At 38.6% G+C, this 16,517-nt stretch overlaps 1 protein-coding gene across 2 annotated transcripts in view; it reads right to left on the bottom strand.

Moving 5' to 3' along the window:
- Window positions 1–16,517, bottom strand: part of anapc2 (anaphase promoting complex subunit 2) — a 38,454-nt gene extending 21,937 nt beyond the window's left edge. For both annotated transcript variants that reach the window (XR_009826521.1, XM_062050372.1), the window contains exons 1-13: window positions 16,265–16,517; window positions 15,896–16,142; window positions 15,512–15,827; window positions 15,311–15,443; window positions 12,587–12,752; window positions 12,406–12,525; window positions 10,804–10,921; window positions 10,546–10,727; window positions 10,334–10,475; window positions 10,197–10,272; window positions 555–755; window positions 358–490; window positions 49–290 (exon numbers count right to left, since the gene is read on the bottom strand). Coding sequence is in view for 1 of the 2 variants with exons in the window: in XM_062050372.1 (XP_061906356.1) it covers window positions 49–290; window positions 358–490; window positions 555–755; window positions 10,197–10,272; window positions 10,334–10,475; window positions 10,546–10,727; window positions 10,804–10,921; window positions 12,406–12,525; window positions 12,587–12,752; window positions 15,311–15,443; window positions 15,512–15,827; window positions 15,896–16,142; window positions 16,265–16,339 (2,151 nt within the window). In the remaining variant the exon portion in view is untranslated. The remainder of the gene's footprint in view (window positions 1–48; window positions 291–357; window positions 491–554; window positions 756–10,196; window positions 10,273–10,333; window positions 10,476–10,545; window positions 10,728–10,803; window positions 10,922–12,405; window positions 12,526–12,586; window positions 12,753–15,310; window positions 15,444–15,511; window positions 15,828–15,895; window positions 16,143–16,264) is intronic.

The raw sequence follows: 16,517 nt of genomic DNA, 5'->3' as shown, positions 1-16,517 counted from the left end.
CCTCCACACGTCTTGAAACAAGATGGGCGCAGGCGGCGTGCATTTTACCTGCAGCTTCTCTTCGCGCTGCTCCGACTGCGTGGTGGTGTTGGAGTCTCTCTCCTCGTCGCTGTCTATCAGCATGACTCCTCTCTCCATCTCCTCTGTGGAAGATCCTCTCTCCAGTACGCTGTAACGCCCGCCGCCCTCCTCCCGCAGCACGCCGTGCTGCTGCCACAGCGCCAGCTTCCTGTGCACCACCTCTTTAGGAACGCTCAGCTCCACGCTCAGCTCCTCCAGTGTCCACGAACCTAATGCACAACGACTTCATGAAGAAAGGAACACGGGAGTGGCGAAGCGACCGTTGGAATACTCCACTCTTGTCCTGGAAGTGCAGGATGATGGCGGCGTGGACTGGCGAGACGTTAAGGTTGCTCAGCGTGCGGTCTTCCAGCTCCACATCCAGAGTGACGGAGCCCAGGTGAGGCTTCCAGCTCAGCGTCCTCATGGCCTGAAAGCACGCCGACGTTAGGGAGCGCTCACCTGAGCAACATGCGTGTGGCAGCCGTGGTTACCTTCAGCTTCTCGTAGCGCCGCGTGTACGCCTCCATGGCGCTGCAGATAAGCGGCGGCAGCTCCAGCTTCTCCTCCTTCAATGTTGGCCAGAACTCAGACGACAGGATGATGGCCGAGAGCCACGAGGACGCAGGCTCCTCCCCCAACCTTGAGTCCTCCTCGCCGATGTTCGTGTTAATGCGACGAGAGTCGGCCATGTCCTACGCAGCAGACGTTACAATGGTTATTAATATTCTTCTATTATCTAATAAATACCGCACACCCTTTTTTACACGGATCATTCCATCAAGGTGATTTTGCAGCTCTTAAAATGTGGATTGGGACTTCATTTTTAATATTCCATATTTTTGGGGGGAATATAATGGACTGCATTAATCAACACTAATAATTCAACACTAATAATTTCAGCATGTGAACAACAAGACACTTGTCTGTGGAACAAATACACAAGTACCTCGGGATACAACTTTAATTGTTCCTGGTTTGCAGTTTGTACTTCAAAAACTAGAATTGCCAAATGATTTAAAATCAAATTCATTGGTTTTTGATTGATTGAGACTTTTATTAGTAGGTTGCACAGTGAAGTACATATTCCGTACAATTGACCACTAAATGGTAACACCCGAATAAGTTTTTCAACTTGTTTAAGTCGGGGTCCACTTAAATTGATTCATGATACAGATATATACTATCATATATACTATCATCATAATACAGTCATCACACAAGATAATCACATTGAATTATTTACATTATTTACAATCAGGGGTGGGGGGGGGGTATGGACATCAAGTAGTGGACATAGAGAGAGAGAGAGAGAGAGATCAGAAGGCATAAGAAAAAGAAAAAGTATCTGCATTTGATTGTTTACATTTGATTATTAGCAATCCGGGGAGGGTGTTAGTTTAGGGTTGTAGCTGCCGGGAGGTGAACTTTTATTGCGGTTTTGAAGGAGGATAGAGATGCCCTTTCTTTTATACCTGTTGGGAGCGCATTCCACATTGATGTGGCATAGAAAGAGAATGAGTTAAGACCTTTGTTAGTTCGGAATCTGGGTTTAACGTGGTTAGTGGAGCACCCCCTGGTGTTGTGGTTATGGCGGTCATTTACGTTAAGGAAGTAGTTTGACATGTACTTCGGTATCAGGGAGGTGTAGCGGATTTTATAGACTAGGCTCAGTGCAAGTTGTTTAACTCTGTCCTCCACCTTGAGCCAGCCCACTTTAGAGAAGTGGGTAGGAGTGAGGTGGGATCTGGGGTGGAGGTCTAGAAGTAACCTGACTAGCTTGTTCTGAGATGTTTGGAGTTTAGATTTGAGGGTTTTGGAGGTGCTAGGGTACCAGGAGGTGCATGCATAATCGAAAAAGGGTTGAACGAGAGTTCCCGCCAGAATCCTCAAGGTGCTTTTGTTGACCAGAGAGGAAATTCTGTAGAGAAATCTCGTTCGTTGGTTAACCTTTTTGATTACCTTGGTTGCCATTTTGTCACAGGAAAGGTTAGCCTCTAGAATGGAACCTAGGTAGGTGACCTCATCTTTCCTGGTGATGACACTGTCACCTACTTTTATGTTGAAGTCATTGACTCTCTTAAGTTTGATGTGGGACCCAAACAGGATGGATTCTGTTTTACCCAAGTGGATGGATAGCTTGTTGTCAGCGAGCCAGGTGCAAGTTCTACAGAGCTCAGCACTGAGGATTTTCTCCACCTGTGACTTGTCCTTGTCGGATACCAGCAAGGCAGAGTCATCCGCAAACAAAAACAATTCACAGTCGCATGCCGATGACGTGTCGTTTATGTATATTAGGAACAGTAAAGGTCCCAATATACTGCCTTGGGGGACTCCACAGCTCACTGAGAGGGGGGGACATGGTGCCGTTCACCTCTACCACCTGCTCCCTCCCCTCCAAGTAAGACTGCATCCAGCTCCAAGAGGTTTTGTTAAATCCGATTGCTCTGAGCTTATCCAACAGTATAGCGTGGTTAACGGTGTCAAAGGCCTTCTGAAGGTCCAGCATGACCATGCCGCAGTATTTGCCCGCGTCCACCTCATGTTTGATGTGGTCGGTCAGATAGAGAAGGCATGTGTCAGTGGAGTGGTTAGTTCTGAAGCCGTATTGGAATTTGTACATGAGTTTATTAGTGGCAAGGTAACTATCGACCTGTTCATAAACTATTTTCTCCATTACTTTCGAAATGGAGCTGAGAATAGAAACAGGTCGGTAGTTGCCAGGTTCCAATTTGCTTCCTTTTTTAAAGAGGGGAGTTACTCTTGCTATCTTAAAATCTTTTGGTACTTGGCCTTGTGTAATTGATAGGTTTATTATGTGCGTGATGATCGGGGCAATGATGGAGGCAGAGTCCCTGAGGAATCTGGAGGGAATATTATCAAGGCCGGTGGCCTTGTTAGGGTGGAGCGCGCTCAATTTTTTAAACACCTCATCAGCTGTGACCATTTCTAATTTGAAATCATTGTTGGATACTCCTAGCTTTCTGTAGAAGGCTTTAATGTGTTCTACACCAAAGCGACCAGAGTGGTGGGACAGCTTGTTGACAAGAGCTGGGCCCCCAAAACATCACCATTTTAACATTTATCATGCCTTTTAAAAAAACCATACTTTTAGAAAATAAGTATTATGTAAAACAATACAACGGAATGTAGTACAAACAAGTACAGTAGTTTTATGTAATAAAAATTTACAGTATTTACCTTGTACTGGACTTCTATGGTATCTATTTCTAGCTGCTTTTATGTCGAACACACCATCTACAGCTTCTCAATATTTTCATGGATAAATGTTTAGATATTTTAACATCCTTAGCTGGTGTAATGGAATAATCCTGCCTAATATGGTGCAAACTAGCAGTACTACGCTCCAACTGCTTTACCAAGTTAGCGAGCTGCACGCTCTGTCATCTTTTTGATGATTTCTTTATTTAATTCAATGAATATCATTCACTTCTTTTTCTCCGTACTGTCCTTCACACTCACTGTCTTCACAACCGTGCTTTGAAAAACAAAGTTATGTCCTTCTAGCTATAAGCTAATGCTAGCGAGTAAGACCGGATGTTTTGGTCGGATCTTACTGGGTTCACTGTGACATTCACTGCGCCAACAAGTGGTGGAGAGACACAAAACCTAAAGCCTACACAATTAGTCGACAGACAGCCTGTACTGAACAACTATCGGCCCATATCAAACCTGCCATTTTTGTCCAAGAAAAAGTTGTCAACCAACGGCTTAGTGACTTTATCCTGTTTAACAATGTGTTTGATACTTTCCAATCAGGCCCTGTGCCTCACCACAACACTGAAACCGATCTAATCAAGGTGACAAATAAAATCACAGGACATACTTTGCTGAAATTGGTAACTGTATCGTTGACCAAATGGCTATGACCTGTGGGGTTCCTTAGGGCTACATTCTTGGACCCCTACTCTTCATGCTATGGCTAGGCTATGGGGTGCCGAATGTAAAAGTTCAGTCACACTTTTCTAGCATATATTTCTTAGAATTAACTCACTGTTCTCAGATATAACTCACTTAACTCAGATTCAACATTTAGGTTCAGATTTAACATTAAGATTTAAATTTAACATTTAGGTTTAGATTTAACATTTGGGTTTAGCTTCATCATTTAGATTCAATGTTTAAGATTTAGATTGAACATTGAGGTTTAGATTGAACATTTGTATTTAAGATTTAGGTTTACACATAACATTTAGATTTAAATTTATATTTAGCATTTAGATATAATATTTAAAGTAAACATTGGAATTAAACTTAAATGTGATGGAAATGAGCTAAATGTGGGAAAAGTGAGTTAAATCTGAGAAATATATCTTCTAGGAAAGTATGACTGAACTTTTACATTCTACACCCGATACTAGGCCAATTAATACGCAGCTGCAATGTGTCCTACCACAACAACGAGAAGACACTCAGATCTATGTGTCCTTGACGGCAGGTGAACGTTTTTTTCCGCTGCAGATCAGTGTGTGGATGCAAAACAATTTTCTTCAGCTAAACTCAAATAAAACAGAAATCATTCTTTGGCCCAAAGGAGCAAAGAGAAACTATCATTCATCACCTTGAGACCCTCTCCTTGAAACCTAATAATCAGGTTAGAAATATAGAGGTAAAAATGGACTCAGACTTAAAATTTAACAGCCACATTAAGTCAATAACATCAGCAGCTTTTGAACAACATTGCTAAAATCAGTGGAAATCAGACTTAGAAAGAGTAATCCATTCCTTTGTCTCCAGAAGGTTAGACTACTGGCCTTTTCATTGGGCTCTCTAAACCAGCTGCAGTACATCCAGAATGCTGCAGCTCGAGTCCTGACTAGAACCAGGAAATACGACCATATTAGCCCAGAGCTTAAATCACTACACTGGCTTCCTATTGCTCAAATAATATACTTTAAAACAGCTTTACTTGTGTACAAGTCTTTTCGTGGTCTTGTACCAAAGTACATCTCTGACATGTTAGAACCATATGAACCATCTCAAGCTCTGAGAACCTCAGAGAGTGGTCTCCTGCGGGTGCTCAGAGTCAGGACCAAACATGGGCCTCGTTTACACTGCACATCAAATCAGATTTTATTTGCCCTGAAGTTACACAGATTTGATTTTTTTTGCGAGTCTTAACGCTCTAAAGTGCTTCAAATCTGATCTTTTGGCATCAGATTCAGGCCACGTCAGGAGGTAATCCTGAATCCGGTTGGAATCTGATCTTTTCAAATGTGACTCCAGTCTAAACGCAATGGGACCTGAATGCAACCCGTATGTGACTTTTTCGTCATCTTTGGGCGAGCTAAGTCATTCGTGTGCGCCAAGAAAGACGCAGTCGCCAGTCGAAGTGGATATTTTTTCACAACATCCAGTTTCGGTGAGCAAAGTCTCTTTTATATGCCCAAATTTTCAGTGCATCACTAGTCAATAGTGTGCAAATAATAGGCTATATGTAATATATATATGTATTAGGGATGTGGGAAAAAAACGATTCGAATTCTAATCGCGATTCTCGCGTTGTGCGATTCAGAATCGATTTTCATTTTAAAAAAATCTATTTTTTATTTAATTTATTTATTTTAATTTCTTATTTTTTTAATTAATCAATCCAACAAAACAATACACAGCATTACCATAACAATGCAATCCAATTCCAAAACCAAACCCGACCCAGCAACACTCAGAAATGCAATAAACAGAGCAATTGAGAGGAGACACAAACACGACACAGAACAAACCAAAAGTAGTGAAACAAAAATGAATATTATCAACAACAGTATCAATATTAGTTACAATTTCAACATAGCAGTGATTAAAAATCCCTCATTGACAATATCATTAGACATTTATAAAAAAAAAAATAAAAAAAAGAGTGTCACAGTGGCTTACACTTGCATCGCATCTCATAAGCTTGACAACACACTGTGTCCAATATTTTCACAAAGACAAAATAAGTCCTATTTTTGGTTCATTTAATAGTTAAAACAAATTTACATTATTGCAATCAGTTGATAAAACATTGTCCTTTACAATTATAAAAGCTTTTTACAAAATTCTACTACTCTGCTTGCATGTCAGCAGACTGGGGTAGATCCTGCTGAAATCTTATGTATTGAATGAATAGAAAATCGTTTTGAATCGGGAAAAAAATCTATTTTGAATCGAGAATCGTGTTGAATTGAAAAAAAAATCTATTTTGAATCGAATCGTGACCCCAAGAATCGATATTGAATCGAATCGTGGGACACCCAAAGACTCACAGCCCTAATTATATATATATATATATATATATATATATATATATATATATATATATATATATATATATATATATATATATATATATACACTACCGTTCAAAAGTTTGGAGTCACATTGAAATGTCCTTATTTTTGAAGGAAAAGCGCTGTACTTTTCAATGAAGAAAACTTTAAACTAGTCTTAACTTTAAAGAAATACACTCTATACATTGTTAATGTGGTAAATGACTATTCTAGCTGCAAATGTCTGTTTTTTGGTGCAATATCTACATAGGTGTATAGACGCCCATTTCCAGCAACTATCCCTCCAGTGTTCTAATGGTACAATGTGTTTGCTCATTGGCTCAGAAGGCTAATTGATGATTAGAAAACCCTTGTGCAATCATGTTCATACATCTGAAAACAGTTTAGCTCGTTACAGAAGCTACAAAACTGACCTTCCTTTGAGCAGATTGAGTTTCTGGAGCATCACATTTGTGGGGTCAATTAAACGCTCAAAATGGCCAGAAAATGAGGACTTTCATCTGAAACTCGACAGTCTATTCTTGTTCTTAGAAATGAAGGCTATTCCACAAAATTGTTTGGGTGACCCCAAACTTTTGAACGGTAGTGTGTGTGTGTATATATATATATATATATATATATATATATATATATATATATATATATATATATATATATATATATATATATATATATATATATATATATACACACAGTATTACCGTATTTTCTGGACTATAGAGCACTATAGAGTAAAAAGCTGCACCCACTAAAAAACATTTTTAAATATATTGCCGCACTGGACCATACGTCGCAGATATATACATTGTGAAATGAGTTATTTACACAGTAATATTGTGTAAATGTTTATTTACATACCTTAATTGTTTCCAAACGGTGTATGTAACCCTGACAGTAAAACGGCTGATCAAACAAAACAGAAGTCACCGTCATGTACCCACTAGCTGTGGAAGCCAGCTCTTTAATCAGCTAAATGGACTCAATAAATCCAAGGTGACATTTTGGTGAAGTTACTGAGGAATTTATGAAACTTAAACAATACAAAACAATGCCATTGTAAGTTAATAATACTAACACAGACGCTCGTAAAAGAGTTAGCATATTAGCTAATGGTAACAACGCTAGCTTCATTACATTACGTTAGCACGTACAAATATACCTGAAAACACTCCTACAGACATCACACATGGGACGGTTTAGTAAATATAAGCAGTTTTAGTTATATTGTAAAACTTACAAACTTTGCTTGGAGTGATGAATGAAAAATCTATACAAGAAGTACCGCTATGGATGGCTAGAAACTCTGAAATGCACTCCAGTTGGGAAAAAAAAGCACTTGATAAATGAAATGACACTGCATCACATGCAGTGAGCTAACTCGTCGAAAAGACGGCGATATAGCAAAAATACAATTATTTTATATTATGGCCATTAGCAAAGAAAAATCCATAAATTAGCTGCTTCGTTATATAAGCCGCAGTGTCAAAAGTGTAGGAAAAAAGTAGCGACTTACAGTCTGGAATTTACAATACATGCTTTTTTTCCGAAGAAATAGCGATTATTGAAGGACTAGAATTGACATTTTTGTCCCTATTGCCTCTACTTAACAGCCATAAAAATACTAAACCCTCCCAAATATATTACACTATATATATATCCACAATATTACTTTATTTTCATGTAAAACACACTCATTTTTAAGGTGTAGCTACTCCTATTTATTTTGTAGTTGTAGCAGCAACTTCCTTGTTCATTTACGGAATACGGTCAACCTCATTAGTTTTCACTTTATCGAACTGCGAATGCAAGTGACGTCGAGGCCACATTGGGGCCTATGCACGTTTATACTGGAGTCTAATAAAGATCACATTTTACTTGCAGTGTAAACAGTCAGTTGGAAAAAAATCAGATTTCGGAAAAATCCGCTTTGGGCCACTTTGGCCCGCAGTGTAAACGTAGTCTTGGTGTGGCTGCGTTGGTTTTATGCTTCTAAAATCTGGAATAATCTTCCAGAAGATGTGAGATGGGCCTAAACGTTGGCAAGAGGGCTGTGAATCTTTGGGCAACACACGATTCAATTTGATTGTGGGAGGTAGCGATTTGATTCAGAATCGATTCTCGATTCAAAATCAATACCTTTTTAATAACATCGGGTGCTAGTTCTATGATTAACTACATTCCTCCATAAAATAGATAAACAGCTGTGATACATTTCTGTATTACTTAAAGGAAACCTGGTTTTGTTTAATAAAATTCTACCCAAACATTTAATAAAGTCAAATACAAATAAGGCAACAAGAGAAGTAACACCTGTATTTTATAAAGTAAATCTGTACAGCAGAAATGATCATCTACATCAACAATATGATTTGCCTGAGTGGCTGGACAGGAAAGATTTTAAATAGATTTTTTTTTTTTTAATAATTAAGAATCGTTCCAAATAAGAATCCTAAAATACATTTTTTTTTACACCCCTAGTTGGCAATGTTCAAATCCAGGCTGAAAACCCTTTTATATAATTGTGCACATGACAACTGGGAATATTTGATGTACACTCCTTGATTTTAATTTGATTGTTTTTATGATGATTTTCGTGTACGGATTGTGCTCTCTCAATACACTTGCCTTGCATCCCGAGGTACAACTGCAATGATTTCATCAGCTTATGACAAACAAAACATAACATTTTGGGTTATTTGTTTTGATGTCATGACCTTATTAGCAACATTATTGTGTGAATGTCCAAGCGTTACACATATGCAATTCTACACCATAAAAATAATCTATTATTATTATTCCGCCGCAAAAGTTTGGCACATTCCACAGCCCACAGTTTTCATTCGATCGGAACCGTTCCATTATCAAAACCTTTGGCTCAACCAGGAATCGTGAGCTCCCTTCAAAAAATGTAAAAAATATCCCAGGTTACCCGATTTTCCGGGACAATTTTCCATGGAAAATAATGAGTCATTTTTCGAACTTGCACAATTCCCACATTTCTCAACCGAATCAAACCGTTCCACCATCCACACACTCACCTCACCTTGGACAATCAAACTACCATTTTCCAAGTTCAAAAAATTCCAGGAATTCCCAGAATACCTGGTTTTCCAAAGCCCTATTTTCACCTCTTCCTGGAAAGTTTTCACAGTCCACATTTTTCAACCGTTTTTGACCATTCTACCTTCAAAACATTCTTCTTAGTTGGGACAACAAAAGTTGTCATTTTTTTCTTCTTACAAATTCCCGGTTTTCCCGGAATTTGCAGGAATTTTCTCCCCGTTGATGATGAATGGGAAATATACTGCATATTACAACTGCATATTCCACATTTCTCATCCAATTTGAACTGTTCCACCATCCACACACTTCATCTGAATTTCCCTCAGGGATCAATAAAGTACTTTCTATTCTATTCTATTCTATTCTATCCACCCTTGAAATTCAAGCCAGCATGTTTCCCAGTTCCGAAAATTCCCTGATTACCCGGAATTTTCCCCCCCTGAAAATGAACGGGCAACAAACAAACCTCTCCATAGTCCACATTTCTCAATCCTTTCGAACTATTTCAACATCCACATACTGCACTCTCCCTGGACATTCAAGCATTGAAATTGCAAATTCTGGTTGTGAATGTGTTGGTTATTCTTATTATAAATATTGTGTGCATGGAAACAGTCCCTTCCTCCACTACAGTGCCGTGTGTAGTTCTTCACATAGTTTGAAACTGTGACCACCTTGGCCAAATGGAGGAGTAGGTAGCACACGGACAACATGAAGGCTGATCGAGCTGCACAGGTTTGTAGTGTGTCATGTGGAGGAGGAAGAAGACGAGAGCATTGTTACCTTCAGCATGACCTCGCAGAAATGCATGTGTGACTCTCCAAAGCGAAGCTTCAGCAGCTCCACATTGCGAATCTCCCTGACAACACACAAGACGAGCACTTGGGTCCAGAGGAAGAGCGGGGACCTGGGCGGCGTACCTGGCGGTGTTGTAGTTGAGCTGCTGCAGTAGCCGGTCGGCCAGCACGGTCCTGTACTCGTTGATGAAGATGTCCTTACTGCCGTAGATGCTGACCAGCAGGCTGATGATGTCGGAAGAGCGCCGCTTGGGGCCCGACTTGTCTGGCAGGCAAACACAACGTGAGCCACGCGCACATCTGAGCTAAAACCCTCCTGCGGTGCAATCACTGACCGGCAACGGCGTCGGTGGGGTCCGGAGTCCAGCTCTCCGGATCGCCGCCTTCCTCGTCGCTGTCCTGCATCTCCAGAGTGACCGGGTCGCCCCGGGACAGCTCCGAGGCCAGGTCGGTGCAGCCGGTCACTGCGTCACCGGTCAAGCCGTCCACAATCTGCCGCACCGTGTCCTCGCGCGTCCTGATGGCACAACAGTTTCTCAAACGCCTGTTTAACTGGCACTGTCGAGAGGGGGCGTGTCCCCATCGGGAATCACCTGAGGTATTTTCGGATTGGCTGACAGGCCACCTGCAGGATGACCATGGACGGGTCCAGCTCGCGAAGTGTCTTGATAGCCGAGATGTAAACGGTGAGGATGTCAGACGTGTGGACACCTGAGGAGAGACGACACTGTCTATTATTCTACGTATTGTCGCTTTAAGACACATGTGTCAAACTCAAGGCACCAGGGCCAGATGTGGCCCAAAATAATACAGTATACTTAATAAAGTACCTTATTTTTTATTAATAAATGTATTTGTAATTTTCATTTTGAAATATATGTACTGCATGAAATTGCATACCTTTTAATCTTATTCAATATTGGAACAATTATTATATCATACTTTCCAAACATTTTTGGTCAAAATAAATACTTAAGTATCTTATGATTTCAAAGCAAGTTATCCATCAAACTGTACACTGTAAAAATTACAAGAGATTTTATAGTGTTTTTTTTTGTTTTTTTTACAGTACTTTACTGTAAATTGAAAAAAACTAAACCACAGTTTTTTTAATGCCATTTTTTTTAACGTATAATCTACAGTTGTTGTTTTTACGGTCTATGGTTACGGTAAAAAAAAAAATGAAAAAAACTGCCACTGTTTTTCCATTAACAAAAACCTGTTGTAAAAATTCTGGCAATGAAGCTGCTTGTTTTTTTCTGTAAAAAGCAATGGTACTGTTTTTTCATTTACAGTAATAAACCGTAAAAACAACAATAGCAAATTTTATTGTAAAAACTTGGCAACTCAGTCACCAGAATATATAGTGTTTTTGGGTTGTTGTTTTTCTACAACATAGATGAAAAAACATTTGTTTTCTTTTTTGCAGTGAATATCTACAGTTGCTGTTTTTACGGTGTAGTACTCATAGCATTTACAGTAATATGTTGTAAAAACCACCCTAAATTTTGCAGTAAAACTCTGCCAACTAAGCTGCCAGTTTTTCGCCGTAACAAAACAGTTGTACTGTTTTTCCATGTACGCTAAATTGTTGTAAAACAAACATAGTTTACAGTAAAATTCTGGTGACTGAGTTGTCAGTTTTTTACAGTAAAATGTATGGCTGATGTTTCTACGGTGTACTGTAAATGGAAAACCAACAACATTGTTTTATTCTGGCTCAAATGCCAGGATAAAAAAAAAGCAAAAAACAGTGGTACTGTTTTTCTATTTACAATAATATGTTGTAAAAACCACCGTAAATTTTACAGTAAAATTCTGACGACTGAGCTGCCATTTTTTTATCTGTAAAACATACAGTTGTTGTTTTTACAGTGTATTACGGTAAATGGAAAAAACTGTACCACATTTGTATTTCAGTAAAAAACTGGCAGTTGCCAGAATTTAAAAAACAGTGCTTTTCAATATACAATAATACGTTGTAAAAAACACCATACATTTTACAGTAAAATTGTATTAAATGAGCTGCCAGTTTTTTTTGTAAAATCTATGGTTGTTGTTTACTGTAAATAAAAAAATGGTACCAAATTTTTTCGGGTAAAAAACTGGCAGCTAAGTTGGCAGAATTCTATAAAAAGCAGTGGTACATAACTGCAATGTGGCCCTCAAAGAAAAAGGAGACAATCCAAGCTCACCAGGGTGCAGCAGACGGCTCTCAAACGTGGATTTGAGCGAGGTGAGGAGCTGCTGGCGTTGGTTGGTTCTTTCTAAACAGAACTTGAGGTCTTCAATGGCGGCTTTGGATTCTGGGAAGTCTGAAAGAGGAAGACAATGAGCGCCTCTTGAAATGCAAACATGTCGGCGATCCTCGCTCACCTCGGATGATGCTGAAGAGCTCTTCGATCCTCATGTTGACGTAGATCCTGCAGAAGAACTGGTGCATGTGGCATCTCCACTGCTTCAGCACCGAGCTGGAAGACGCCGCACCCTGGATGTGGCTGGCGAAGACCCGGCCCAGCCAGCCCACCACCAGCTCCAGCCACTGCGCACGGAGAGTGGACGTGTGAAGAAGAGCTCCTGAAGGGCTTGCAAGATGCGAGCGCTACTTTATTTTGTTGACTAAAAATCTTTGTCTAAGGTATCGTCAACGACCTATTTTCCCCTGACTTAAGTAGAATAACTAATCAAAACAATTGCACGTTGACTAAAATAATAACCAAATTAACTGACTATTTAGTCAACGAATAAAACAAGACGAAAATGTTGCTCTTCGGGGAAGTTTATTGAAGCGTCTGACGCTTCAATAAACTCCCCTGAAGAGCAGAGAAACCTGTGAAACAGACTTGTAGGGATGAACATATACAGTATATACACACATACATACCGTACACATTTTATATATATATATATATATATATATATATATATATATACATTCTAGATTTATATGTTTGCTGTATTTAAACAGGCCAGTGGCCAAGACATCAATTGTGTCGTTGTACACAATATAGAATATAACTACTTTGTTTCTTCATATGACAATTTTAGTCACATGATATTCAACTATTAAAAACATGCTTAATTTCAGCTAAAATAATAACACACATTAAGGTTATTGTGAAATGTACTTTTTGATATGTTCATGGAGTGCACGTCTTGTTGTGAATTTAATAATCTAATTAATTTAATTAAAGTGGTTTTAAGACAGCTTCAAAGATGACTTGACTAAAACTAAATCATTTTAGTCAACTAAAAGTAGACTAAAACTAAATCAATATAGATGACTAAACTAGACTAAAACTAAATCAATTTAGTCGACCAAAAGTAAATAAAGCTAAATACATTTAGATTACTAAAACTAGACTAAAATTAAATACATTTTGTTGACTTAAACTAGGCTAAAACTAAATCAATTTAGACCAAACAAAAACTATGTGCTCTACTAAAAACAGACTAAAAGTAAATCAATTTAGATGACTATAACTAAATCAATGAAGTCAACTCAAACTAAATAGATTTCGTCAACTAAAACTAAATTAATGTAGTTGTACTATACTAAAACTAAATCAATTTAGATGACTAAAACTTAATAAATTTAGTCAAGTAAAAAGACTAAAACTAAATCAATTTAGTCAACTACAAGTAGACTAAAACTAAATGAATTTAGATGCCAAAACTACACTAAAACTAAATCAATTTAGTCAAATAAAAGTTAACTATAACTAAATAATTTTAGTCGGCTAAAACTAGACTAAAACTAAATCAATTTAGTCGACTATAAACTAGACCAAAACAAAGTCAATTTAGTCGACTAAAAGTAGACAAAATCTAAATCAATTTAGATAACTAAAACTCGACTAAAATTAAACCAATTTAGTTGACTGAAAGTGACTAAAACTAAATCAATTTAGATGACTAAAACTAAATCAGTTTAGATTACTAAAACTAGACTAAAACTAAATCAATTTAGATGACTGAAACTGAATCAATTTAGTCAAGTAAAACAAGACTAAAACTGAATAAATTCAGTCAACTAAAAGTAGACGAAAACTAAATGAATTTAGATGACTAAAACTAAACCAAAACAATCAATTCAGATGACTAAAACTAAACTAAAACTAAACCAATTTAGCCGACTACAAGTAGAATAATACTGAATCAATTTGGATGACTAAAACCAGACTAAAACTTAATCAATTTAGATGACTAAAACTTAATCAATTTAGATGACTAAAACTTAATAAATTTAGTCGACTAAAAGTAGACTAAAACAAAATCAATTTAGATGACTAAAACTAAACCAATTTAGTCGACTACAAGTAGAATAAAACTAAATCAATTTAGATGACTAAAACTAAATCAATTTGGATGACTAAAACTAAATCAATTTAGTCGACTATAAACTAGACCCAAACAATATCAATTTAGTCGACTAAAAGTAGTCTAAAACTAAATCAATTCAGATTACTAAAACTAAATCAATTCAGATTACTAAAACTAAATCAATTTGGATGACTAAAACAAGACTAAATCAATTTAGATGACTAAAACTGAATCAATTTAGTCAACTACAAGTAGACTAAAACTAAATGAATTTAGATGACTAAAACTACACCAAAATAAAATCAATTTAGCGGACTAAAAGTAGAACAAATCTAAATCAATTTAGATGACTAAAAGTAGACTAAAACTAAACCAATCTAGTCGACTACAAGTAGACTAAAACTAAATCAATTTAGATGACTAAAACTAAATCAATTTAGATGACTAAAATACACTAAAACTAAATAAATTTAGATGCCTAAAACTGAATCAATTTAGTCAGCTAAAACAAGACTAAAACTAAATCAATTTAATTATTAAAACCAGACTAAAACCAAATCAATTTAGTCGACTACAAGTAGACTAAAACTAAATCAATTTAGATGACTGAAACTAAATCAATTTGGATGACTAAAACTAGACTAAAACTAAATCAATTTAGATGACTACATCTAAATAGATTTTGTCGACTAAAAGTAAACAAAAATACAATTTGGCCAAAGCCTATGACTAAAACTAAATGAAAATCTGCTGTACAAATGAAGACCAGAGTCTTACCTCCTGAAAGTCGAGCAGGAAGGAGCGCTCGTACTCGCCCCTGCAGTGCTGCTCCATCCAGCGCTCGATGAGTCTATGCAGGATGGAGGTGACGGCGTCCGAGCTGACCCACTCCAGCAGCTCCATCTTGGACCTTCACGCACATTTGATGGATCACGTGGCGCACGTTCAAGAGGCACCAACAGCGACTGTTTAACTCACAGAATGTGGCTGAGCTCATGCAGGTGTTTGAGGGCCTCCTCGCACCAGCACTCCTCATTTGGGACCGCACAGCCGGGGCAGGAGCCCGCATCTGGAGCCTCGGAGCCCACGGCCCCGCCCTGCCCCTCCTGCTTCATATACACAGAGAAGGTCCTGCTGTAGAACTCCAGCACTCGATCCTGGAGAACCCGTGACGGGGGGAAGAGGAGGAGACCCCTGATGACGGTGTAGGCCCGCTCCCGGAGGGTCCCGGGTCCCGGTCCACACAGTCCGTCGCGGCCCTCATCCTGCCACGTTCCGAGCCTGTCCAAGCCAACTAGAAGAAGAAGTAGAAGAATTAACGTCAAATTTCCAACAAATTCACCATCTAATAGGATAACTTGCCCAAAAACGGCTGGAGACGGTCAAGGAGAGTCTGGAACGCGGTGAGGAGAACCCAGGCCCGACCTCTCTCCTCCAGCTCGTTCTCCACCTGCCTGAATCCAGACCAGAACTCCGGAACCACGGAAGACGACAGACGCATCTGCAGCGTCTCCAGTAACCAGCTGGCCAGCAGCTGACCCAGACCTTGCCCGGCCAACACAACTAGGGAGTCTGACAGGTTCTGGTCCACCTTCCTGCCAGGACACATCTGATCAAGACCAGAAGAGAGTCAGAATTAGGGTCTTCTTTTCCTCAAGTAAACAACACAAGTCATATTTATGTTTAAAGAGTTCAAGTGTTGATTTGAACAAGATTAGCTTCAATACTGACCAGTGCTGCTGTGACGTTGTCCCAAGCTTCGGCGACTCCAAACTGAGGTTCGCTTTCCATCACAATTTCATTCATTTTTCTTACGCGTTAGCAACAACACTAGAGAATATACTGGATATTCTTATAAATATTTATACACGAAAATATAAAGGGACACTAAAATGTTTTGCTGTAGCACTTTAGCGCTGCTCATTTTTGTTCTTCTTCTTCGTCTATTTTTTTCCTGACGTCGCAGTGATGGCGACACAGGGCT

Source organism: Entelurus aequoreus, linkage group LG06, assembly GCF_033978785.1.
Source record: "Entelurus aequoreus isolate RoL-2023_Sb linkage group LG06, RoL_Eaeq_v1.1, whole genome shotgun sequence".
Lineage (NCBI taxonomy): Eukaryota > Metazoa > Chordata > Actinopteri > Syngnathiformes > Syngnathidae > Entelurus > Entelurus aequoreus.
Note: the sequence above shows the minus strand (reverse complement) of the source record. Positions and strands in the feature narration are given on the sequence as shown.